The following is a 25,242-nucleotide window of genomic DNA, read 5'->3' as shown; positions in this document are numbered from 1 at the left end:
TTGGGTCACAAGGCCTAACATTTGGGCATCTGGCTGTTGGTGAGTCTACTGAAAGTCAGCTTCGGAATTCAGGCTAGTGAAAGGAATTTCAAGTTGTCAACTATTCATCAGTCAGGCAATGGAGAGAGTTATGTCAACTGTCTTCTCTGTACGTGGCACTATCCTACATTGGGTCGAGTTCTAGATTTTAAGAGGGAAGTAAAAGCGGAAGGCCGGGTCACTAGCCTTGAGCAACGAAGAGAGACAAGACTGTCACTTATGAAACCACAACATCCATCCAGTTATTCTACCCAATGGCACATGAGCCTGTACACCTGTCATCCATGGTCATGTTTCGATGCATTGTGGGCATTCAGAGGAGATGGTGGCAGTAGAGAAAAAGCTTTTTAGAGGAGGTCAGACCTCGGGGAGATAGTGGGAACATGAACCTTGAGGAATGGGTTGGAGATTTCCATGAGAAAAGAAATCAGGATTTGAGGGTGGCATGTTTCAACTGAGGCAAAGACACAAAGCAGGAAATTGTACAATGTATTCAGGATGTAGGAGTGGGCCAACAAATAAAATGTAAGCTTTACCTTCTTTTTTAGAGATATCACAAATTTCCTCAAAGTCAGAAAACCGTTATTATAGACTAAATAAATGGACTAAAGCAAAATGCCAAGCTATTTAATTGCATAGGGACTGCCCTTTATTTTTCCAGCGATGTGATGTGCTGTGGGAATCATAGTAAGAGATACCTAGCCCCGGGCATTTGGGAAATCTCAGAAAACTAATTTCCCAACACTGAGCTTTAACGAATTACTCGCCAACAGGCAGAAACTCTTTTATAATATCAGGAGGAATACCTTGAGTTTACTGTATTGTTTCCTTGATTACTTCCTTTTTTTTAATTGACGTATAGTTGACATATTATATTAGCCTAGTTTCAGCTGTATGACATGGTGATTTGACATTTATATACATTCCGAAATGATCACAACAGTAAATCTAGCAACCATCTGCCCCCATATAAAGTTGTTACAATATTATTAACTATATCCCCTGTGCGGTACATTGCATCCCCAAGTTTTATATACTTAATAACTGGTAGTTTGCACCTTTGAATCTCCTTCCCTTGTTTCACCCATTCCCCTACCCTCTCCCCTCTGGCAACCACCAGATTGTTCTCTGTATCTGTGAGTCTGTTTCTATTTTGTTTTATTTGTTCATTTATTTTCTTTCTTAGAACCTACATGTAAATGAAATCATATGGTATTTGTCTTTCTCTGTCTGATTTATTTCACTTAGCATAATACCCTCTAGCGCCATCCATGTTGTCACAAATAGTAAGATTTCATTTTTTTAAAAGATTTTATTCATTTATTTGTCAGAGAGAGAGAGAAGGATTTCATTTTTTTATAGCCAACCAGTATTCCATTGTGTGTGTGTGTGCGTATCACATCTTCTTTATCCATACATCTGTCGATGGGGACTAAGTTGCTTCCATAACTTGGCTATTGTACTTGGTTACTTTTTTTATAATAATTTTTTATTATGTCATGCTAGTGCTCCATGCAATATGTGACTCCTACACCCTGTTCGCAGAATTCAGGATTTAATCCATAGTGCATCCTTTATTTTTAATGTAAACTTCATATTAACTGACCACTTTTCTTTTTAAAATAAGCATTTCCATCTAGCAGCAAGAAGTTTATTATAAAACTCCCAGGTAATTTCCAAGTAGCCGATGTAGATAGGCAAGGAGCTGCCCCAGCCCTGGAGGGAGAGCTCTCCTCTGGCTGGCTGGGCTGCCACCTTGCCTTAGCTGACCCCGGGGCAGGTCCCTGCCTGCTCCATTGGGCCCTGCCCCCTCCTGAGCCCCATTGCTGGCCTTGTCAGCTTCTTTCTCCATTGCCCCTTGATTACACTTGCCATCTGGGCCTGACCAATCAATTTCTGGATTTTTCTTTTTCCCAAGAAATATTTTTCCCTCACAGTTATGTTTCTCTCAGCCTTTCCTGGAAAAAAAAGGGGAAGTCTTACTCCCTTTTTCATCTGAAACAAATAAAACAGCATCGACAAGTACTTTGTCATTCATCTCATAATTAGTGAAGTGCAGCAGTTCTCAAACTTTTTGGTTTTAGAACCTTTCGTCCTCTGAAAAATATGAAGGACCCCAAAGAGCATTTGCTTGTGTGTTTTAATGGCTACTGATACTAGAAATGAAGGCCAAGGCATTTGTATAACACAAGTGCGTACTGTGTCAGCTCTCAGAGCAACGATGGCATCTCTCTCCTATCACGGAGCCTCTGGAAATCACTGTTCGTTAGTGATGGGATGAGCGAAAATGGCAATAACACGGTAGTCATATTATGAAAATATTTTGACTCCAGGAATCCCTGGCACACACCTTGAGAACCCCTGGGACAGTGTAATGAAACCTAACAAGTCAGTCCGGGAAAATGGGACACTTGGGTCTGGCACTTGCATCTGATGGCCACTGCACAGCCTCGGGGGAGTTCTGTGGCCTCTCCCAACCTCTGTGTCCCTCTGCATAGCCACCTTATCTACCTTTTATCCATAAAGAGGGGCTACTTACAGTTCCTAGTCCATAAACTTGTTGTGAAGAGGAACATGTGATAACACACACGGGCTTAGCACAGCGCCTGGCACAGAGTCAAGAGGTCAGCAAATACTGGAGAGACAAACAATTCAAGATGTGCCGCCTAGACTTATGGTTTCCTTTGTGGCCGGCAGGTCTGACCCTACTTTTTCTGTTTCCGCTTGGCCATGATAATCCAGGGAGCCAAGGAAATGCTGTCTGCATCCAAGTGTGGGCTTCGCCAGTCCGGCCATAAATACAAGTATGGACAGGTCTCAACCGGCTCATTTTACAAAATGTTCTTTGGGTATTTTTATCGTTCAAATTTCTAAAGACGGGAACCCTACTTTTTTCTCTATCAAAACAAACCAGGAAGAAAGACTATTGTCTAGCCTATAGGCAATGACGATGTTCAGGAAGCACCACTGGCTTCGGGGTCTAGAAACCTGCACTTCAGCCTCCGCTGTGTTACTGCTTGGCTGTGGGAGCTGGGGAGCTGGGCTTGCCTCTGATGAGCCTGGTTATTCGTCTGCAAAACAGGTTTATGTCTGCCGTCTTCTTTCCTACTTAGCTTTCAGGCATATTGAAGAAAGCGCTCTAAGGAATTACAAGGAACAAACATTATTATTATTTTAAGATTTTATTTATTTATTTGAGAGAGAGCACAAGCAGAGGGGAGGGGCAGAGGGAGAGGGAGAAGCAGACTCCCTGCTGAGCAAGGAGCGCCATGCGGGACTCGATCCCAGGACCCTGGGATCATGACCTGAGCTGAAGGCAGACGCTTAACCAGCTGAGCCACCCAGGTGTCCCAACAAATATTATTTTTAATATTATTGTTGCTTCAGCAGTCGTGAAATAAAATAGCAGTACTTTTTCTTTGAAACTTTACTTAACAAATTATAAACATACACAAAAGTAGAAAGACTGGTACACTGAACTCTGTGTGCTATGTATCCATCACCGACTTTAATTATTACCAACTGATGGCAATCCTGTGTCATCTGTGTCCGCCCTCCGCCCCCGACAGACTGTTTTTGTGGATGAGTTTTTTTCTGTCAGTTTTATTGCGATACAGTCGACATACATCACTCTGTAAGTGTAAGGTGTACGGCGTGACGGTTTGACTTACATATGTTGTGGGATGATTGCCACAGTAAGTTCTGTCAGCATCCATCATCTCATACAGGTACAAAAAAGGGGAAAAAAGGGTTTTTTTCTCCTTGTGAGGAGAACTTGAGGGTCTACTCACGTAGCAGCTTTTAAATATGCCATGTGACAACGTCAGCTGTAGTCATCACGCTGTACGTCACATCCCCAGTACTTCTTTATTCTGTAACTGAGGGTATGTTCCTTTTGACCACCTTCATCCAAGTATTACTGAAGATCACTTTTGACACAAATATCAGACATTGTATGATTTCATTGTAAATATTTTAGTATGGATCTCTAAGAGATAAGGACTCTATTTTAAACAAAATTGCAATACCAGTATCACACTTACAAGAAACTTTAATAACGGGTGCCTGGGTGGCTTCGTTAGTGAGTCAGTCAGTGGGCTGACTCTTGATTTCAGCTCAGGTCACGGTTTCAGGGTCATGAGATCGAGCCTGGTGTTGGGCTCTGCACTCACAGGGTGTCTGCTTGTCCCTCTCTCTCCTCCTCTGCCCCTCCCCCTGCTCACGCCCTCCCTCTCTCTAAAATAAATAAATAAAATCTTAAAAAAACTTAAATAATACTAAATAGTCAATGTTCAGATTTCTTTGATTAGCTCATAATTTTCTTTATAGTTTGTTTGTTTGAATCAGGATCTTAGTAAAACCCATGCAGTACAGCTGATTGGTATGCCTTTTAAGTCTCTTAATCTATAGGTCTTTCTCCAGACAGCAGAAAAAGATTTTTTTTTTTTCAAAATATGCTTTTCAGAGACAAGACTGAAGTCTGGCCACATGGAAACCTTTTCACTGGGACTTAAGTGAGGATAAAACAAATGGTTCGATTAATACTAATGTCAAACCATTGTCTATTGTGCATCAGGCATAATACAAACAGTAGTTAGAGAAGCCCCCCGCCTTGTTATTGCTTGCTTCGTACCGTGCACTATAATCAATACTTTTCACAAATTAGTTTCAATTCTTTTTACATTTTGAGGTAAGTTTTGTCATTCCCATTTTATAGATGAAGACAAGAAGACTTCCTGAGGTTAAGTGACCCCCCTACAGTTAGAGCCATCGAACAAGCAGCAGAGTCAGGATATCAAATTAGATTTACCCGTGCATTCTTTCCAGACACTGTCATACCAAATGTATTTCTCCTCAGATGTCAATCACCTTTACCAGATTTTTCTTTCTTTTGGCAGCTGGCGATTTGCATTTTACTTAATGATTACTGTTGCTGGAATTGTATTTCTTTATGATGTAAGTTGCCTCTTTGATATTCTTTGATGGGAATTTGTCTTTAATTTTAAAAATCCTTGCCTGTGAATTCCTCATGAAATAAGGTTCTCAATAAGTTGACCGGCTTTCATGCTTTTAAAGTCACACGGATGCCGAGAGCGGTCACAACTCCTCAGTCTGTCTTTCAAAGCCTTTGTTAAGCATTGAATTTGCAAATATAAGTTTGAAACCTAATCTCTCCCTATTTCCACTCACACAACCCATGTGCCAACTACCCTGGACTATGGACAATCCACTGAACATACCTGGCACATTTCACTTGGATTTTAGCACATTTTATCCCCTGTGCCAGAAATGTCTTGCCCTTCCCACTTCTGTCTCTACCTGCAGAATCCCATCAGTCTCATATGACATACCACCTGTTCCATCAAGACTCGGTACTCACTCATCAGCAATCTTTCCTTACCATAATACATTTGCATTGTCTATTTAAATAGTTACTGAATGATTACCTTGTTAAGTGGTGTATAAACTACACGGTAAGTAGAATAACTTCCTTTTTTTAAAACAATTTTTTTAAAGATTTTATTTATTTGATAGAAAGAGAGTGAGAGAGAGAAAATGAGCAGGGGAAGAGGGAGAGGGAGAAAGCAGGCTCCCTGTTGAGCAGGAAGCCCGATGTGGGACTCGATCCCAGGACCGCAGGATCATGACGCTTAACTGACGGGGCCACCCAGGAACCCCTGTTTGATTAATTTCCTATGGGAGACAGCACTGTGTGGTCCCAGATTCATGAGAAGTTGTGAGCGTCCCAGGCACGTTGTGTGGGGACATGTACAAATGCCTACAGAGAGAGAGAGGCACAGCAGGGGCAACAGTCTCACTGTGCATGCATGGCCCCATCAATGACATCAGAAAGAGTTTATGTTTTCTGCTGAAATCAGCCTTTGACTCTGACAAACTTATTTTTTTCTCTCTTGGTTCCTTGTTTTTTCAGAAACCTTGGGTATATGACCTGTGGGAGGTGTGGAATGACTATCCCAGGCAGGTAAGTCCCTTCTGATACGGTCCTCCCTTCCTTTGACTTTGGAGGCCCTCAAATTGTCCCCTGAGTTAGGTCCGAGTCCCCTTCCTACTCTCTGTCCATGTCTGTGCAATCCTTTGGCTCTTTCTCAACCTGAGCTTACTCATCCTTATTCCTTATTTACCTATCACTTGTGTCATTCCTTTAGTCTGTGCAATTACATATTTGAGTTTAAATCACCTATCTTACGATTTATTTTCTATTTGTAATAGCTGGTACATTTCCTTTTATTGTACTCTCTTCTTACCTCTTTACAGGACAATCAAGTTTTTAAAAAAATTATTATTCCATTTCTCCCTTTACATTAGCTCTTCAGTTAGGCATCCTTTGGTGCTTTTAGTAATTATCCTAGAGATTACCATATGCATTTTTGAATTATTGGAGTCTAATAATAATTAGTGCTCTTACCTCTTTTCAGTCACTGAAAAGTCATTAGAATTCTTCATAGAATTATTCATATACCCCCCTCCTATTTCCTCCTTCAAATATTTAAAATACTACAATCATTGCTATTATTGTTTTGCAAATCAGTCAAATTGCTTCTCCATGCTCCACCTTGTATCCTGCTTTCCCATGCTTCCATCTGGGATGATTATCCTTCTGGCTGAAGATGTCCCTTTGGTTTGCTTTTCTGAAATGTTACCAATTTGCCTTCATTTTTTAAAGGATATTTTTGCTGGGTATAGAATTCTAGGTTAGCAATGATTTTCCTTTAGCACTTTGAAAATGGCATTCCGTTTTCTTCTGGATCCCACTGTTTCCTTTAAGAATTCAGTTGTCAGTTTTATTTTTGCTTCTTTGAACAGAATATCTTTTTTCTCTGACTGATTTCAGTATCTTGTCTTTGTCTTTCAAGTTTTATTATGATATGCATGAATGTGGTTTTCTTTGACTTTATCCTGCCTAATGTCCATAGAACTTCTTAAATCTGTGGTGTGATATCCTCAGTCAGTTTTAGAAAATTCTCAGCCATTGCTCTTGTTCCTTTCTCTCTCTCCTCTCTTTCTGGAGATTCAATTACAGATGTGCTAATCTGTTAGATGTTCACAGTAGGTCCCACATGTCTCTTATGCTTTTTCTAATATTTTCTAGCCTCTTGCTTCTTCTGAGCTTTAGTCTGCTGAGAGACAATTCTCCATGGATTTCTTGCATATTTTCATGTCTTATGAAGTGAAACACTGCCTGCCTTTTGTTCTGTACTATCTTTTCAAGGATTTTTGTATAGCAGACAACCTTGGAAGGTAGAAATACCTCCTTCTGGAGCAAAGGGTAGGCACATTACTATCTATTATGAAAGATTCAGGTTTCCTAGCTCAGGCTTCCTCTCTTGTAATACAACCCATGGTATGTGCAGATGTCATCTGACACTTTTTGCTTAGCCCTATATGAGTTAAGGTGGGAGACCTGTCCCAGATATTGATATTCTGACAACTACTATCACTGTGAATAATACAGTATCCTTTACCTCTGACCCAGGAGTCTTGTATTTTCAATCAGCCCCCATGAAACTATGGCAAGCTATCTTGCAAGTAAGGTAAAATCTCAGACCCTTCACAGATCTGGATATATTCTATTTTAATGTCCTCTAGTTTGTTGCTGCCTTTATCAGCACTGTCTAAACTGCTGTGAAACACATCTTTTGAGTTCTAAATTTTAGTAACTGTTTTTTGCTTCTCAAATTTTCATTTAACTCTTTTTTTTAATGGATTCCAGTTCTCTACTGAAACTTTCCACATTTTAACCAAGTTTTTAAGGTTATTTTAAAGTCCAAGTCTGAAGAATCTGATGTCTTGATAGCCTGTGGGTCTGTTCTCTTTTCTTATTCTTGTCTCTTGATGCTTGAAAACTTTTGATTGAATAATAGATATTGTATATGAAAAATTATAGGTGCTCAGACTATTATCTTACTCTTGAGATGATTTACTTTTTCTTCTATTCATTAGATTAGAGACAGATCACCTTCATTTTATATGTGATTGAGCTGATTCAATGTGGATTCCAGTCTTTTTGAGGGCAGGTGTATTTACAACTTACCCATATTCCTGGGGTGTTTTCCTAGTGGTTTGACCAAAAGATTACAGTGTTTACTAGGACTTTTTTTCTTTGGCTGGCCCTGAGTACCAATTTGCATCCTTGCACTATGAGACCGCCATAAGTCCTATTTAACTTCTCCTACTTGGTCTCTGGACTCCATACTGCTTATAAATTGGCAATGCTGACTAATGCTGTACACAGGTGTGGTTTTCTGTGAATTTATCCCACTTATGGGCTATGGAACTTCTTGGATTAAGGATTCACTAGAAATAAAGGATTCATTTTTAATGCATTTTCTCTCAGAAATATTAGCTCCACAGGTTCTGGGTGCCTTGGCTGCTCTTTGATGCCTTTGCAGAGATATTTTTATGCATTTTACCAAGATCCTTTTTCAGTTCTCACTAGGAGAGTTAGTCTCATACATGCCTGTTTGACATAGAAGAAAGCAAAAACTGTCTCATTCTATTATGGCCTTACTGAGGATGATCAGTTGACCAGAAAATTATTCCTTTTAATGTGTTAGCTTCAGTATTAGAGGAACAAAGAAGGTTAGACCATAAGATACTTAGGCATTATGTAGGTCAAACTCCAATCTTATCCTTCTACCTCCAACTTACTCTGAACTTCTCAGGTCTATCAGTTATCTCTTGGTACGTAATAAACCATCCCCAACGCAGTGCCTTAAAACAACAACCATTTATTTGCTCATGATTTGGGTTAACAATTTTGGCTGGGCCCAGCTGAGGCATTCTTTCTGCTCTATTTAGTGTTAAATGAGTTCATGCATGTATTTTCAGTCAGTTGGTAGGCTGGCTAGGGGATGGCTCATGTCCCTGATGTCCTCATTCATATTTTTGGCAGTGGACCCCTTGATTCTCTACTTTGTTCTTATCAGCAAGATAGCTCGGGTTTCTTACCTGGTGCTTATGAAGTCTCTGCTTGCATCATATTTGCTTATCCAAGATCAAGTTCATGGTCATGTAGGAGAAGACTATACCAGCACATGAATATCAGAAGGTGAAATTCATTGGAGGCATTGGTATAACAATCCATCACACCAAGTAATATAATATCTCAACTCAGCTAAAATAAGCACACTCCCACACACACACTATAAAATTATTAAGGAAAATTCTAGATATAGAAATTTTTTTTCAGAAGACATTTATAGAGTACTTAAATAATTGTATATATTTTATTACTGCCCCATTTGAGAATAGGTCAATTCTGATTACTAGCTGTCACCGGTAGAGAAGTTAGGACATCAGATTTTGAATAGTATTCAAGAAACATAAAACAAGGTAAACTGTAGGAATAGCAAAACAGATTTGCCAATATTCTTAAGTAAAGATTCTTGAATTTGTTTTCCCTAACTTAACTTTCAGTCAACTAAAACAAGGCAATCACACCTGTTGTAATTTTATTAACTTTTAAACAAAACACTTAACTTGATTTTGGAATTCTTGTCTACCCTTTCAGAAATAAAATGCCTTGAAATATTATCTTTGATTCCTTCTCAGAAGTTGAAATCTTTTTTTAAGATTTATTTTTTTTAGAGAGGGAGAAGGAGAAAAAGAATGAGAGAGAGAGAGGAGGGGCAGAGGCAGAGGGAGAGAGAAACTTAGACTCCATGGTGAGCACAGAGCTGAGGTGGGGCTCAATGTCACGACCTTGAAATCACCACTTGAGCCAAAACTAAGAATTGGACTGTTAACCAACTGCACCACCCAGGTGCCCCTCAGAAGTTGAAATCTTAAAGCGTCATCATTTGGGGGAGTTCTGTGGAACATAAATAGGTATAAACAATAGTTTAATGCCTTAAAATGAGTTGTTTATATGGTGATACTAAAGTAGTGAAAACTCTCATTCTCCTTAGCCCTTGCTGCCGTCCCAGTACTGGTATTACATTTTGGAGATGAGTTTTTATTGGTCTCTGATATTTAGCCTTGGCTCTGATGTCAAGAGGAAGGTAAGTACCTTTTTTTTTTTTAAGATTTTATCTATTTGAGAAAGAGAGAGCTCGTGAGACAGCAAGCAGATGGGGGGGGGTGTAGAGGGAGAGGGAATCCTAAGCAGCCTCTGCACTGAGCACAGAGCCGGATGTGGGGCTTGATCTCGAGACCCTGAGCCTAAACCAAGAGTCTGCAACCAAGAGTCGGACGTAACCGACCGCACCACCCAGGCGCCCCTAGGTAAGTATTTTATTTACAAAGCTACTTTATCTACTTTTTCAAAAATTGTCACCCCCCACCCCCAATCTTAATCTTTAAATTTTATTCTTATGTGTGTTAGTTTCAATTCATAGCCTTTTTGCATCTTATAGCACATAGAATACTGCAAATCTTGCTCATGCTTTGGTGCCTTGATAAGTATTTTCAGTGCAACATTGTAGACACTTTCACTTGAAAGCTCCACTCTCTTTCAGTAAGAAGAGAACTCTCCTTTATCCTGTCTGTTTTTCCCTTTGGGTTCCAGCATTTGATGTTCTTCAAATACAGGTGTTAGTAGTTTTAGTTCTGTGGCCACATCTTTTAGCTGATTACAAACCACCTTACGTAATTCTTCGATGTATTCAAAGACTTTGAATACATGTTGTCCTTAATTCATCCAAGATCTTTATGAGGAAACTTTGCTTTGGGCATGCTTGGCTTTACTTTAGATGTAGGGAAATTGAGCCACAGGCATGCGAAAAAATGTACCTTCTGAGTTAACAAAGGTCGATGTTTTAGGAACCGTTTGCTGATACAGAAAATCATATTAGATTCTCAATGCAATCACAAGATTTTATCATATATGTTAGCAACTCAGATCAAATAATAAATACTCTTGGCATATACCTCATCCACTACATTCTATTTAAAAAGTCAATCTGCGGCAAAATTTGCGTGATAAATGAAGTTAAGTTGAACTCAGTATTAAGGAGATAAGACCAAGCCAGCTTGATTAAATTTTTGGGTGCGTGATGGTACACTCTATCCATCACTAAGGGCTCCATCAGCTGTGGTCAACAGATCTTAAAAGAAAATTTATAGAATGTAAGTATAAGAATATAGTGTGAAAAATTCTGATAGACATAATCTCCTTTTCCATTAAACTCAGGAATAGCTGTAGATTAACTGTCATTAACCTTAGTCTGGGCTAAGAATACATCAAAATTTAATTGTTTGAGTCATTTTCTCAAGGGAGGGGATTGAAAATAATCACTTTTTGGAAGGTCTTCATAGATATACTAAGGTGGGTTGATGCTATAATGATCCTATCTTTCTCCCACATCTATTTTTTCAGTAGTTGGTTTCTCTTTAGTATATACAAGTGCACTGGGTACCCTTTGAAAAATTAAATGTAAATATATGTCATATATTTTGCAATTGCATATCTTCAGACACATAAAACTACTGGAACATGGGTAAAGCAAAGACTCTAGAGTCGGAAGGCCCAGGTTTGAATCCCTGGCTTCACCACTCACTAGCATCTCAAGCTAGCTGGCTAAACTCCCGAAACTTGATTTCCTCATCTGTAAAATGGACCTAAAAATAGTTTCTGTCTTCTCTGGTTTTTGTGAGGATTAAGCAGATTAACCCACACAAAGCACTTCCTGGTATACAATAAGTGCTCAATAAGTTGGGCTATTATTAGTAGTATCATGTTTACTCTTTCACTTTGGCTACAAGGAAACTGAAATCTTTAACTTGTTTTTTTTTTAAACATCTTTATTGAGGTATCTGCACATTGCCCAGTGCAGTCATCAAAAGTGCGTAATTCAGTGGTTTTGAGTATGTCCACAGAGCTGTGCAATCATCACCATGGCCAATTTTAGAGCATTTTTATCAACCCCCAAAAGATATCCTGTACCTTTTTGCAGTCACTCCCCATTTCTCTAACCTCCCCAGCCCTAGGCAACCCACTGGCCAACTTCCCATCTCTATGGATTTGCCTCTTCTGTATATTTCATATAAGTTGAATCATAACCTATGGGGTTTTTTTGTGTGCCTGACACTTTCACTTAACATAATGTTTTCAAGGTTCATTCATGTGGAAGCATGTATCAGTCCTTCATTCCTTTTTATTGCTAAATAATTATCCATGGTATGGATATACTGCATTTTATTTCTCTATTTATTACTTGATGGCTATTGGGGATGTTTTCTTTTTTGTCTCTTAGGAATAATGGTGCTGTGAACATTCATATACAAGTTTTTGCATGGACATATTTTTATTTCTCTCAGTAGAATTGCTGGGCTATGGGATAATTCCACATTTAACCTTTTGGACAACTGCCAAAAACGCTGCACCATTTTACATTCCTACCAGCAAAGTAGAAGCATTTCAGTTTTTCCACGTCCTTGCCAACACTTGTTATAGTTCATCATTTTTATTATAGCTGCCAAACTGGGGATGAAGAGGTATCTCATGGTGGTTTTGATTTATATTTTCCTAATGATTAATGAGGTTGAGCGTCTTTTCATGTACTTGTCGGCCATTTGTATATTTTGTTTGCAGCAAACATTTACGCATTTATGCTCCATTGTGGTAGCTTTCTTTAGCCTTGGGTTCGTAAAATACTCACTGCTCTTTCATTTGTTACTTGTTTCATAGGCGGTAACACTTATTTTAATGGTTATGTAATTTTATTATATTGTATATCTGTCTTTTTTCCCTTTTGGAATTAGGGAAGAAAGGATAAATGTAAATATACACAGGAATGCGTGTGTATGTGTATGGGGCGAGTGTGTGTGTGTGTGTGTGTGTGTGTGTGTGTGTGTGTATCCAGTGTGGGGCAGTGGAAAGAAGATCAGATGTGAGGGTTTAGACAACGATTCAACGCTGGGTCAAAGTTAAGTGACTTCATCAGTGAGGATAATGTGCATTAGTTCCTTCACAAGAATTGTGTTTAAGAATCAAAGTGGAAGCATTTTACAAATTTCAAAACATTCAGATGTGTCAGTTATTTTTTAAAAAATATTGGTATTATTGTTGTTGTTAGCGCTTCCAATGATTAGGTGATAACTGCATTTGCTTGATAGCTTCCATTTTCCTCTCGTTCTATAGGATTTTCTAGCTCATGTCATCCACCACCTGGCTGCTATTAGCTTGATGAGCTTCTCTTGGTGTGCTAATTATATTCGCAGTGGGACCCTGGTGATGATCGTGCATGATGTGGCTGACATTTGGCTGGAGGTAAAAGTTTGCCATTAAAAAAGTAATAACAATACCATGTCCTGGGTTTCTGGGACGGTCTGTGAGTGATTTAGCAGAGCTCTCTGTCCTGAAAACACCCAAAGTCCAAGGATGTCTCTGGGTCCTCAGATCCTTCAAGCTTAGAAAGATGAAACCTTTTAGTGTTTAGTTTCCAATCTTGTCCATGGTACTGGAGAGAGGTTAACCCATGGGATTCCACTTGTAAAAGTTACATGCAGATACAAGCTTAGGAAACACGTTGAGATATGTGAGGCAGGAATGAACTCGAATCTTTTAAAAGGAAAACGTGGATGTGTAGCATTATGGATTCTTAATGTTGGATGGTACCATATATTTACTTAAGCCGCAGCCCAATACCCATTGGATGCTTGCACTGGTCCTCCTCCAGCTTTAAAGAATGAGAGCTGATGTTTATTCAAATGGTATTTATTTTCTAAGGAAGGAATGTTTTGGAGCAGGGGACATTAAAACAAGAGTCTTCCTAGTCCCAAGCAACACAAAACATGAGAAACAAAGCAAATTAGGATTGGTTTCTCTACTTGTCTCTGCTATGTATCAGTTCCTGTGTGCCCTGAGGCAGTGACCCAACAGCCCTCTTGCCCGCCAGCTCTCCTGGTGTACTTAGGGCCACACTTCCCAGAGCCATTCGTTTGTCCTCTCAATACCTTCATTTATAATGAAGCTGAGGAAAATGACGCTAACCCATCTCATGCTCAGGACTGCCTCTTGAAGTTGAAGGGCTGATGGCTGAATCTAAGCTGGTATAGGAGAGCTTAAAGTTGGTAGGGTCTCGTTCTTCTAGATCAGGGTTTGCCAAACTTTCTGGTGAAGGGCCAGATAGTAAATCTAGCTTTGGGGGCAACATTGCATCTCTTGCCATATATTCTCCTTTTCTTTTCTCATACCCCTTTAAAAATGTGAAACCCATCCTTAAGAACTGACCAGCTTTAAGCCCATAGGCTGGACAGTAGTTTGTTAAACCCTGTTCTAGATGTAACCAGAAGTCATTTGAAGCCATTTCAAAGCAACTGGCTACTGTTAAAATATTAGATGTGTACAGAATTTTGTTTCTTCTGTATAATTGCAATTGGACATGTAAATCCCATTCCAAAGGTCAAGATTATTCAAGGCAGCAAATGGCTTAGCAGAAGAAGGATTGTGCCAGTTTTCCCATGTGTTGCTGTCTGAATGTAGCCATATCTGTTACAATTACCTCCTCCTCTGATCATATCTCAGTAACCCTGCCTGTAAATTGAAGACCACATAGGCCGTGACTTAAGAATTTTATGCTACTCTGTTGCTTCTAACCCCTCTAGCCTTTGGTGTGTGTCCACTGTAAAAACAACTTCATTGGGTTGTTAAAAGGGAGTTAGATGTGGAGACTGGGAATAAGCTCTGGGTTGTCCCTACCCACCTTCCCCAACCCTGTCATTGACATGCTATAACTCCCTAGGTGACTTGGGCAAATCACTTAATGCTTTGTTTTCTGTCCTCAGCAGTAATATGAGAATTCATATGTACCCCCGAGAGTACAGCGTGAGGTTTAGCTCATTACTGTTGGAAAATGTTCTGAGGTTCGTAGGTGAAAAAAAAAACAGAAGGAAAATGAAATGTCAGACTCAGAGGTCCCTTCATGGATAAACTATGAGAACAGCCTCATGTTGTTAATGATCATGAATCATTCCTGATTCACAAGCCATGATCTAACCTGAGAGTCAATGAGCAAGGCCAGTACCTTCCACCAGCTGGGAAGAGGCAACAGTAAGTGGTGGCATGGGGCTGATATCTAATATCCTCCAGGGATGCCTAGTCCACAGATTCCTTGAGTAGTTGACTTTAGTGGTTGTCTTCTCAGGCAAGTTCTAATTGAACCCAGATATGGTACAACTTTTGCCCGTTTAGACCCTTTTAAATATGGTGACTATTAATCTTTCATATTCCTCAAGACAGTTGATGGGTCATTTTTTAGCTCTTTATTTGTAAGGAAAAACAGCCTCAACATCCACAACTCTTACTTAGAAGGACCCTCTGCCTTCTTCATGCATCTTCCTGATCCTCTGGCTTTGCCCATGTTCACGTTTGGATGCAGGACCCAACACTTGAATAGTATCCTGACTCGTGCTTAGCAAAGGAGCAGGGTGACTGTCGGATCTCCATCCTGGCACAGCCCAGAATACGCTGTGTGTGCATTTACCCCAGGGAATGTTACTTTGCCCTCACAAGTGCACTCTCTTTCCACCTATGCATGTCTCTCGCTAACCACTCTGGCGGGGCCTCTGACTCTTCAAACAGCTCCCACTCCATTCCAGGCACGCTGAACTTCTGGCCTATCTCCCCATACCCCTCTCCCACCCACTTGGCAGACCAGCCTTTCAACTCAGCATTTGAGGCTGTTCCCTCCTGGGCCCCCTGCCACCCCACAGTCTGATCGTATCCTTATCCCACAGTAAATACAGCAGAGTATGGAAAATGCAATGTAAACCCTTCCCGAAGCAGAAATGTAATGCAGTGTAAAGCCCTCCCGAAGAGCTGCCTCTCTTGTTTAAGAGTGGCTTTGAGCTTCTGGGCCAATTTCAGTCCTGAAACCACCCAGACCTGAGCCACGCTTCTACAGGGAAGACCTACAGTAAGCAACTCCTACCCACCTCCACCACCCCCAAGTCCAGACACCTTCCCATTTAGCCTTGGGCTCCACCAGATAATGCATGAGGATTCTCAACAATTAACCTTCTACTACCACATTAAACACTTTCCATAACTCCTTTGATTCAATACATATCACACGGGCAATGTAGACTAGCATAAAATAAATGCGGAAAAATCGAGGGCTTGTGACTTTATTTCAACCAGAACAGGGCTCCCAGAGTGACCTCCCCACTCTGCCCCTTCTGCCAGCTGCCTTGATTGCAATGTGCCCAGCCCAGCCCAGCCCAGGACTTCACTCATATTTCAAGCTTTCTCCAATCCAGCTCTCTAATCAGTTAAGTGGAGAAAATAAATAAGTGCCCCAATAAAATGCATGCTAACATTCATTGTGCTAGCTCATAGTGCTTGCGAAGGACAGGAGTAATATTACAGTCATTTTAACATATCTTTTTAAAAATATTCTATTATGGAAAATTTCAAACGTATGACCAAGAGAAGAGCATAATGGACCCAGTGGGTCCATCCTCCAGCTTTAACAGTTGTCAGTATGGCCAGTCTCATTTCATTGACTTTCCCATCCACCCCCCCACACACACACACAGACTGCTTTGAACCAAATCCCAGGCATCATATCATTTCATTTATAAATATTTAAGAATTTTATTCTAATATCACTTTATCTGAATGCGATTGCTTTCTTTGTTTTCAGTCTGCTAAGATGTTTTCTTATGCCGGATGGAAGCAAACCTGTAACACCCTGTTTCTCATCTTCTCTACCATATTTTTCATCAGCCGCCTCATTATCTTTCCCTTCTGGTGAGTAGAAAAGGGGCTGTGCCATGCCTTTGGTCACTGTGCTGACATGGCCTTGGCACATTGTTGAAGTCTCTTTCTTACATTGATTCCCCAATTGTTTGTGCCAAGTTCAGTCAGAGAAAATAATGTGAAGGGGCCATGTTTATAAATAATTAAAACAACACCTTCCAATGTGGAAAGCCTTATGATAAAGGGAGATGGAAAATGTCTAACCCAATGGGTAAGCAGCAACTCTTACTCTATGTCTTATTTCATGAATGTGGATCTTTCTTTGTGATGAAGAGCTTTTCCAGTTATTCATTGAAATGTCATTGGCCAATCTTCAGCTCTTTGAAAGAGAGGCATGTTCTATGTTAAAAATACAGTAATTGTAGCCACCATTAATTGAATGCCAGACACTGGATTAGGCCCTTTGTATATCTTGGCTCCAGTCAATACAACAAATCATAAAGATAGGTATAATCACTCCTACTTCACAGATGAGAAAACTGATACTGATTTCATTTTCCATGATCACTGGTCTTAACAATGGTCTGGATAGCCTTTTAATATTGATTGGCTCTCGATCAGCCTGTTGATTTTGTTTAGCCAAAGTCTGGCAATGAAGAACCCATATTGTGTCTCCTCTGACAGTCATCACTTTGGCAAGCATACTTTTCCGTGTGTTGATTGACAGGAACCAAAGAAGAAGTGTGAGGAAATCTTTGATAGTTTGGAAGAAAGAACTTACAAAGAACTATTATTTGGGGCTGGTCTAAGAGTTTCAGATCCTCTCAACAGAAAAGTAGTGTTGGTGTTGCCGAAGATCCTGAGTCCCAGGGGAAAGAGGAGACCCAGGTTCCAGACCTGATTCCTGGTGGGTGGACAGCACCCTTGACTACCCTGCAGGGAAGTCTGGTCAGAGAGGTCAGTGGGTGGCTGCCCTCCCTATGGAAGCCAGCTACATCCTTACACCGAGACCAATGTCTTACTTAGACATTTTCTGGAGAGGAGCAGCAGAGTGCAATAAGTTCATGGATGTAAGTCAGGCCTAGATTCAAATCCTGGCTTCACACTTACTACCCGTGTAATCTTGGACATGTTCGATCATCTCCCTGGCTCTCAGTTTCCTCATCTTTAAAATGGAAGTAATTGTTGTCACAAGGCTTAACTGAAGTAATACATATGAAATAATGCAGAATAGTGTCTGGAACATAGTAAGGACTTGGCAAATGCCAGCTACATTTATTAAAGTTATTAATAAGTCTCCAAGAATTTGAAATTTAATCTAGAATCAAATCTGAGACACATGTTTAAAATACTCTCTTTGGTTGATGAATCACATTACCCCCACTTTTGCTTTGGTTGAGCAAAAATATTTGTGAAATTATAATACTGTATGATAGCAATTACTGATAGGATAGTATTGACTTTCAGGTAATAGTTGAGAGGTGGCTTTTCAGTGTGACTTTTATGGTGCTATAAATTCAGGATTTGCCCATCAATGGCCTCTTCTTATGCTCCAAAAGCACCACGTGTTCCGATTATCTGTTGTTACATAATAAACCACCTAAAAACTTAATGGCTTAAGACAGTGTTGAACAAGGTTTTTTTGTAAAGGGCCATAGAATAGCTATTTTCAGCTTTAAGGGCTACATATGGTCTCTGTCACATATTACTCTTTGCTTTGTTTTGTGTCTTTTACAACCCTTTAAAAATGTACCAAACCCAGCTGAGCTCATAGGCTGTAGAAAAACAGGTTGCAGGCCCGGTTTTATCACCAGGCCTTAGTTTGCAGACCTCTCTCTTAAAACAACAATGTTTATTGATTATTATTATGGCTTATGGTTTGGGGAGTTGACTGGCCTCAGCGAGGTGGTGGTTTTCACCTAGGGTCTCTGATGTGGTTACAGTCAGATGTGGCCAGAGTTGGGAATTTTCCCGAAGACTTCCTCAACCCACACGGTTGAAGTAACACATATAAAATCAACAGGTTGTTGCTGGTTGTTGGTAGAGACCTCAGCCGGGCCTGTCAGCTGGAACACCTACACAGGGCCTGAGCTCTCCAGAGCACGGCAGCTGGATTTCAAGGGTGAGCAGCTCATAAGAGAGCTGGGCAGATGCTGTGTCTCCTTTTATAAGCCACCTGCACAAGTCACATCATGCCACTTCCAACCTCATTTTCCTCATTGGATCCAGGTGACTAAGGCCAGCTCATATTTGAGGGAGGGAAAATTAGCCTCCATTTCTCCAGGGGAGTTGTTTCAAAGAAATCATGGGCATAGTTTAAAAACATACACCATGGAAGCTCTCAGTCCAGGGAACTCTCTGAGAAGCTTCACAGTCTTGCTGCTGTGGTTGGCTTTTGATTTAGCAATGAAGGATGCTAACCTCAGACATTCCCATGACATCTTGAATCAACAAGCAAGCTTACTCTTGCCCAGAAAACACCCAAACAACGTATTGGGGTTGAGTGATTGTGGAGGTGGTGTGTTACTTTTCCACACACCCTTGACTTTAAATGCAAGATTTAAGAAGTCGTTCTCTTGCCAGCATCTCTGGATTTCAAGAAGAATTAGTTGCATGCATTTGGCATTTTCTTGATCTTGGTACTTTGCTGAATTCACCAGCCCCACTGGAGAGGGCAGCCAATACCACTCTTTGCTGTCTTCAGGGAGTTGGATTGCAAATAAACCAGTATTAACAGACTTGACTGTAAAAATTTTTTTGCCGGTAAAAATTTTTCTGCACTGACGTTGACTGGTCCTCATTGTTTGGAAGGCCGAGGAAAGCCTCACCAAGCTATTGGAAGTTTGAGAGCCTGATTCCCGATGGTTTTTGAAAGAATCTGTTGCGGTGTGTTACCCTGGCTTAAATAGTGTTCCCATCAGCTTGAACGTGTTACACAATCATCTTGCGGTGCCAAAGAGGAAAAGCTGGTTCCTTGTTGTTAGCCTGGCTCCAGCCATCTGTCTAGAATGTGTAAGTGTAGATTCATTTTTCAAGGATATTTTATTAGTTCAGTTTTGTGGGGAATTTACTATGGACCAAACGATGTGCATAGGATAGACCTATTTCAAGATTCAGGCTCTTTTGAGGCGCCATGGGAGGCCGCCGGCCATCCATTTGCTCTGTTCCTCGCAACTGCTTTTGCTGCACATTTTGTGGTCAGATGAAGGGTCGAGTGGGGAGCACGGTGACCCGTCTGAAATTTATCTGGAAACTGTGAGAGAAAGAACCAGAGCTTGTATATTATGCTTGCCTCTCCCTTTCTTTTACTTTCCCTTCGTTTTCCCCAGCCTCAAGCATATTGGCTTTTCTCTGAGGAGTTTCTTTTGTGCGGGTACAACTGTGTCCTCTCTCCTCTCCTTCTGCTTTTTTCAGAAATCTTGTTTAGCCAATTCTCACTCAATCAGTGTCAGCAAGTGGTAATTACATGGTTTTTTGTAATACTTCTCCTCTCAACATCAGGCAGGAATTCCAATTGGCCAGGGCCGAATTACTTTAATCTAATTGCCTAGTTACCTCATTTGTTTGCATTTTTATTCAAAAGCATTTAAATCTCAGGCTTATAGTTTTTACATGGCATTCCCAAGTGTTGTTTTAATCATAATGACTTCTATGCTTTTGAATGATTGGATGTATCTATCTATTTGAATATTATACAAACACTGCCAGGGAATCACTAGGCTAGAAAGACCTTCCTAAGTTCAGGTAAACAACTCCCCTGACTCTTGACAATTTCCTCCATAAACCACAAGGACAGATAAGAATTTAGTCCAGGCTGATCTGCTGAAGGAAAGGAGCGCTCTGTCACAGCTGAAGTGTACGGGGCTGGGGCGGGGGCGGGGGACTGCCTCGCGGCGTCATTTCTTGAACTCATCGCTCCTAGATGTTGGGAGGAATACACCGGATGAATGAGGCACAATTCCTACCCTGCAGGAGAAGTTCATAAGGGCAGTAGAAGAGATGTTTGTATCAACCACCTTAGCTCTACATTTGAAGATTATTAATACTGACCTGCGTTTCGGATGTTCAAAAGAATTTTCCAATGGTGAATAATATTCAAACAAGGAACTTCCTTACCTGTAAGGGTACATATGCTTGTGGTAACTTTATATTCCCCACCACGGGACTTCGGGCTTCAGCTTTCCAGGATCTGGCTCTCAGTGGCATAGAAAAACAGTACCGTGGGAAGCCTCAGGTGAACAGGAACTCCATGGGTGATGCGACCATATAAGTACTTGGAGTGACTATCAGAGAGAGGGCAGTTTTAAGAAAAGCCAAGACAAAGCGAGAAGCATACAGCAGTGCTCTTAGCTGACGCTCATCAGAGGGAAACAAGAGTAAGGGCACCAGGGGCCTTTCCCATCCTCATAAGGCCCAGAGCCTGGGTTCTGAGTAAGTCAAGGGCAGAGCATGGGTGTCATGGTGCATGGTGGGTTTCCCTGCCTTCACAGGATGGCACAGTGCCCTACACGCAGCTGCCAGAGGAAAGCAAGGGCTCATGCAGTGTGTGGCTCTGTTGAAGCTGGGCCACTCCCTTGAGCCGCTGCTGCAGATGTGTATCTCGGAACTAGACTTTCCAGTTTCACACCCTGTGTAGGAGACAGTGAAGTTTGCCGCCTGTGTTTGTTCCATGTCTCCTTCGACAGGGTGCCCTCGCAGGAGCTCCTTCCCTCGCACCCTACAGGCTCGGCACTTCTGCTGTTCATAAATGTGTGAAGGACAGCTCCAATAAGCACCCTTCTTCAAATCATAATACTTACATAGAATTTATTCTAACACCTTTATTCAAGTATTTATTTGGAAATAAATAAGTAGGATAATTTCAAGTATATTACAAAGAATTTAATGTATTCCCTTTACCCAGATTTACTAGTTGGTATTGTGCCCTGGTTGCTTTCTCATTCCTGTTCTTCTCTCTCATCCCTCTCACTCTGTCTCAACACACACATATATGCATATATGTATCTACCTATTTTTTCTGAATCATTTGAAAGTTGCAAACATCATGTCCTTTTAAGTTCTTCACCGTGTCTTTCCTAAGAGCAAAGAGATCTTTTTACAGAATCACAGTGTAGTCATCAATTCCGGAAATGTATCAATCTACCATCCATGTTTCAATTTTGTCCATTGATCCAATAATGCCTTTTATGGTCTTTTTTCCTTCCTACTGGATCTGGCCCAGGATCATATTTTGCCTTCGGTTGTCATTCACCTGGAACAGTTCCTTACCCCTTCTGTGTCTCATGTCATCAGCATTGTAGTGGCATTCAGACCCCCTCTTTATATTCCAGGTGAGGAGTTAAGATATTTCTGGGATCACACAGCTAGTTATGAAAAGAACCAAGACTAGAAGCAGGGCATTTGAAACACAGAACAGATATGTTTCAAATTAAATTACTAAATTGGACGACTAAAAGCAGGCACAATTTTTCTTCCCTAAGTATTTATTAAATTTCCTTCAGCTACACAGTCACTTTGAAATATAAGACACCCCTGAAATATAAGGTAGGCAATTACTCACCAGTAGAACCAGTCTTTGTTATTCTAAAAAGGCTTACACACCTGCAATGATCTAGAGAAAGGGACCTTCACCTTCCAGTTCTCCTTAGGAAAATGCAACTTTTTGTGGCTGCCTTATCTAGCCCAGCAAAACCAACTACTGTTTATACCAACAATGTGATTTTTCTCAAGCCATTGAAACTCCAGTGATTGCTAAAGGGAAGCTGAAAAAGCAAAGCAAAGAGGGAAAAGGCCGAGGTTCACAATCCAGGGTCACGGTCATAATGCATCCATTCGGACAGATTACAGGCCAGTGGACAGAGCAGAGAGGCTCCAGGAGTCGAGGAGCACAGCAGTCTCTGAACATCCTTCATGGAAAGAGAAATTCCATGTAGCCCAGGAGGGAAACATGTGTTTGTGTGTTCACGCGTGTGTCTGCACATGTGACATACACGTGATCGGGACAAAATTGAGAAGAACAGAACAGTTCTAGTTTATTTTTCCCTTCTTGCCACTCTTCTTTTAGCAAAGGAAGAGAAGAATTGGGACCATCCTTTAGTGGGGACACTCAGATAAAAAGAGGTCCTGACCGAGTAACTGCAGCCCCCAAACCTGCTGTCCCTGGGGCCATGCCAGCCACCCCCTTCAGAGCGCCTCTCCACTTCCCTTCCTTTCCTGAGGCAGAAACTCCAGGCAGTTCAGCTGTATGCTCCCCGGGGTGTTGCTCTCACTGTAGTGTGAATGTAAGCCCTCGGCTGTAGGAAGGGGTGGGTGGAAAAGGCGTCGTCAGAGCGGGAGTCCCGGCCATGGTTAGAACTACCATTTTTCCAGGGCTTCCTGTATGCAAAGCTCTTCCCATTTGTCAACTCATTTAGCCCTCACAACAGTTTGATGAGGGGAGTGGTGGTGTTTTCATTTTACAGAAGAAACGGATGCCCAGAGAGCTTATGTCACTTGCTGCAGACCACAGGGGAGCCATGAACCACATCTAGCCGGCCCCAGAGCCCATGCCTTTCCTCTCACCTCCTGGTAGTAGCTCAGCTCTCTCTGGAGGCATTTGCATTTTAATGGCAATCTTTTCCATTTCTAGAAAGTTACAGTTTGCAAAGCTCGCTGTGTCCCCCCCCCCCCAGCCTCCCAGTTACAGGGGTGTGATGACTTCCATCCTTTCCAAGGACCAGGAGGCTCAGTGACTTGTGTACAGGTTACATGGCAAGAAACGTGACCTCAGCCCTGGAACCCTGCTCTGACGAGTCTAGGCCAGGTGTATCCCTCCCCTTTCTAAAACCAGCAAAGCTTCCTGATACTGTGGTTTGCAAGGCCAGCAGGAGATACCTCCGTTCACCTCTGCACCTGCATCCAACACCACCCCTCCCTGCCGCTCCTCTCCCTTCAGTGGCACCGGTCTCATCTTAGCCCTTGACTTTCCCACAATACCTCCCACCTGAGGGCCTCGTACACGTGGTCCCTTCCAACCAGAACCCTCTTTTCTGTGTCTTACCTTGAACTGGAAGAATAGAGAAATCTCAGTTCAGCAATACCGAAACCCCTGTTTTGTTTTGTTTCGTTTGTATGGATCACAATGAGTAATTACATGTTTAGGTCATTATTCACATTCTCTGGTAGAATATGTAAAGGAGGTNCACCACCCCTCCCTGCCGCTCCTCTCCCTTCAGTGGCACCGGTCTCATCTTAGCCCTTGACTTTCCCACAATACCTCCCACCTGAGGGCCTCGTACACGTGGTCCCTTCCAACCAGAACCCTCTTTTCTGTGTCTTCCCTTGAACTGGAAGAATAGAGAAATCTCAGTTCAGCAATACCGAAACCCCTGTTTTGTTTTGTTTCGTTTGTATGGATCACAATGAGTAATTACATGTTTAGGTCATTATTCACATTCTCTGGTAGAATATGTTAAAGGAGGTGCTTTCACATCCTTTCCTTTGTTACTTTCGACATTGACAAATTCCTAATAGGGGACCTAGTAAGGAGCCAGGCCCCTGAAGAGGGGAAGGGAGGATACAGACATGAAGACGTCATGGCCGCTGCCTTCGGAAAGCTTGCCAGCAAGTGAAGAGTGAACTTGGACGAGCAACTATGACCGCAAGGCTGGATGAATCAGGCCAAATGCTCTCAAGGCGTTGGTAGTGGGGGAGCGTAGAGGGATGCTATACATTCAGAGGCATACGCCACAATTGCCTACAGATCCAGCAAATCAGAATGGCGAAGAGGCTTTACGATGTACGTTATTTCCTGAAATCCCTGTGAATGCAGGCACCGGAATGTGAGCCTTACTACTTCATGGATTTGGGCCGGTTTTATTCATTGCTCTATTCCTGGCTCCTATAAAGTGCCAGGCAGCACTCTGGTAGGTGCTTAATGAATACTTATTGAATGAATTGGGTAGATAATCATTGCTTCCATTTTAAAATTGAGAAAATCACAGAGAACTGGATCAAGGCTATGCAGAACCAGGATTTTAAGCGGGAGAACCAATATATTAAGGAAATAATGGGAAAATATATCTTATAATGATGGAGGTGAGAAAGGCCCTTTAAAGCATCCCATGGAGGCTACCTAGAAAGGTAAAAATTGATACATTGGTTACAAAAATATTTTAGAAGTTGGTTTGCTCAAAAAAAAAATCATTAACAAGGTTTAAAGAATTAGACTATGTGGTGCTATTTAATATGATTAAAAAATAATGTTATGCTTGATATGTAAAGAGCACTCATGAATCAATAGAAAAAGTAAACATCCCAATAGAAAAATGGACAGATACCATAAAGAGGCAGTTCACAAAAGTATAAATCAAAATAACCAAATAAAATATAAGTATATATACATGTATATTCACTTCACAAGGAATAAAAATATGAATATAAACAGCATGATGTTCTTTTAGATAGAGGCTGACAAAGTAGTGGTCAAGAGTTAAGGAAGCAGGTACTCTCATACTCTGGTGTAAGACAATGAATTGGTATGGTCTTGCTGGAATGCTGTC

At 41.2% G+C, this 25,242-nt stretch overlaps 1 protein-coding gene across 1 annotated transcript in view; it reads left to right on the top strand.

Annotated features, from left to right (window-relative positions):
- Positions 1-25,242, top strand: part of CERS3 (ceramide synthase 3) — a 104,130-nt gene that overhangs the window by 43,204 nt on the left and 35,684 nt on the right. The window contains exons 6-10 of the mRNA XM_002922672.4: positions 4,938-4,995; positions 5,972-6,022; positions 9,969-10,061; positions 13,142-13,270; positions 16,647-16,753. Coding sequence (XP_002922718.1) covers positions 4,938-4,995; positions 5,972-6,022; positions 9,969-10,061; positions 13,142-13,270; positions 16,647-16,753 — 438 coding nt within the window. The remainder of the gene's footprint in view (positions 1-4,937; positions 4,996-5,971; positions 6,023-9,968; positions 10,062-13,141; positions 13,271-16,646; positions 16,754-25,242) is intronic.

The sequence above is a fragment of the Ailuropoda melanoleuca genome, chromosome 9 (assembly GCF_002007445.2).
Source record: "Ailuropoda melanoleuca isolate Jingjing chromosome 9, ASM200744v2, whole genome shotgun sequence".
NCBI lineage: Eukaryota > Metazoa > Chordata > Mammalia > Carnivora > Ursidae > Ailuropoda > Ailuropoda melanoleuca.
Note: the sequence above shows the minus strand (reverse complement) of the source record. Positions and strands in the feature narration are given on the sequence as shown.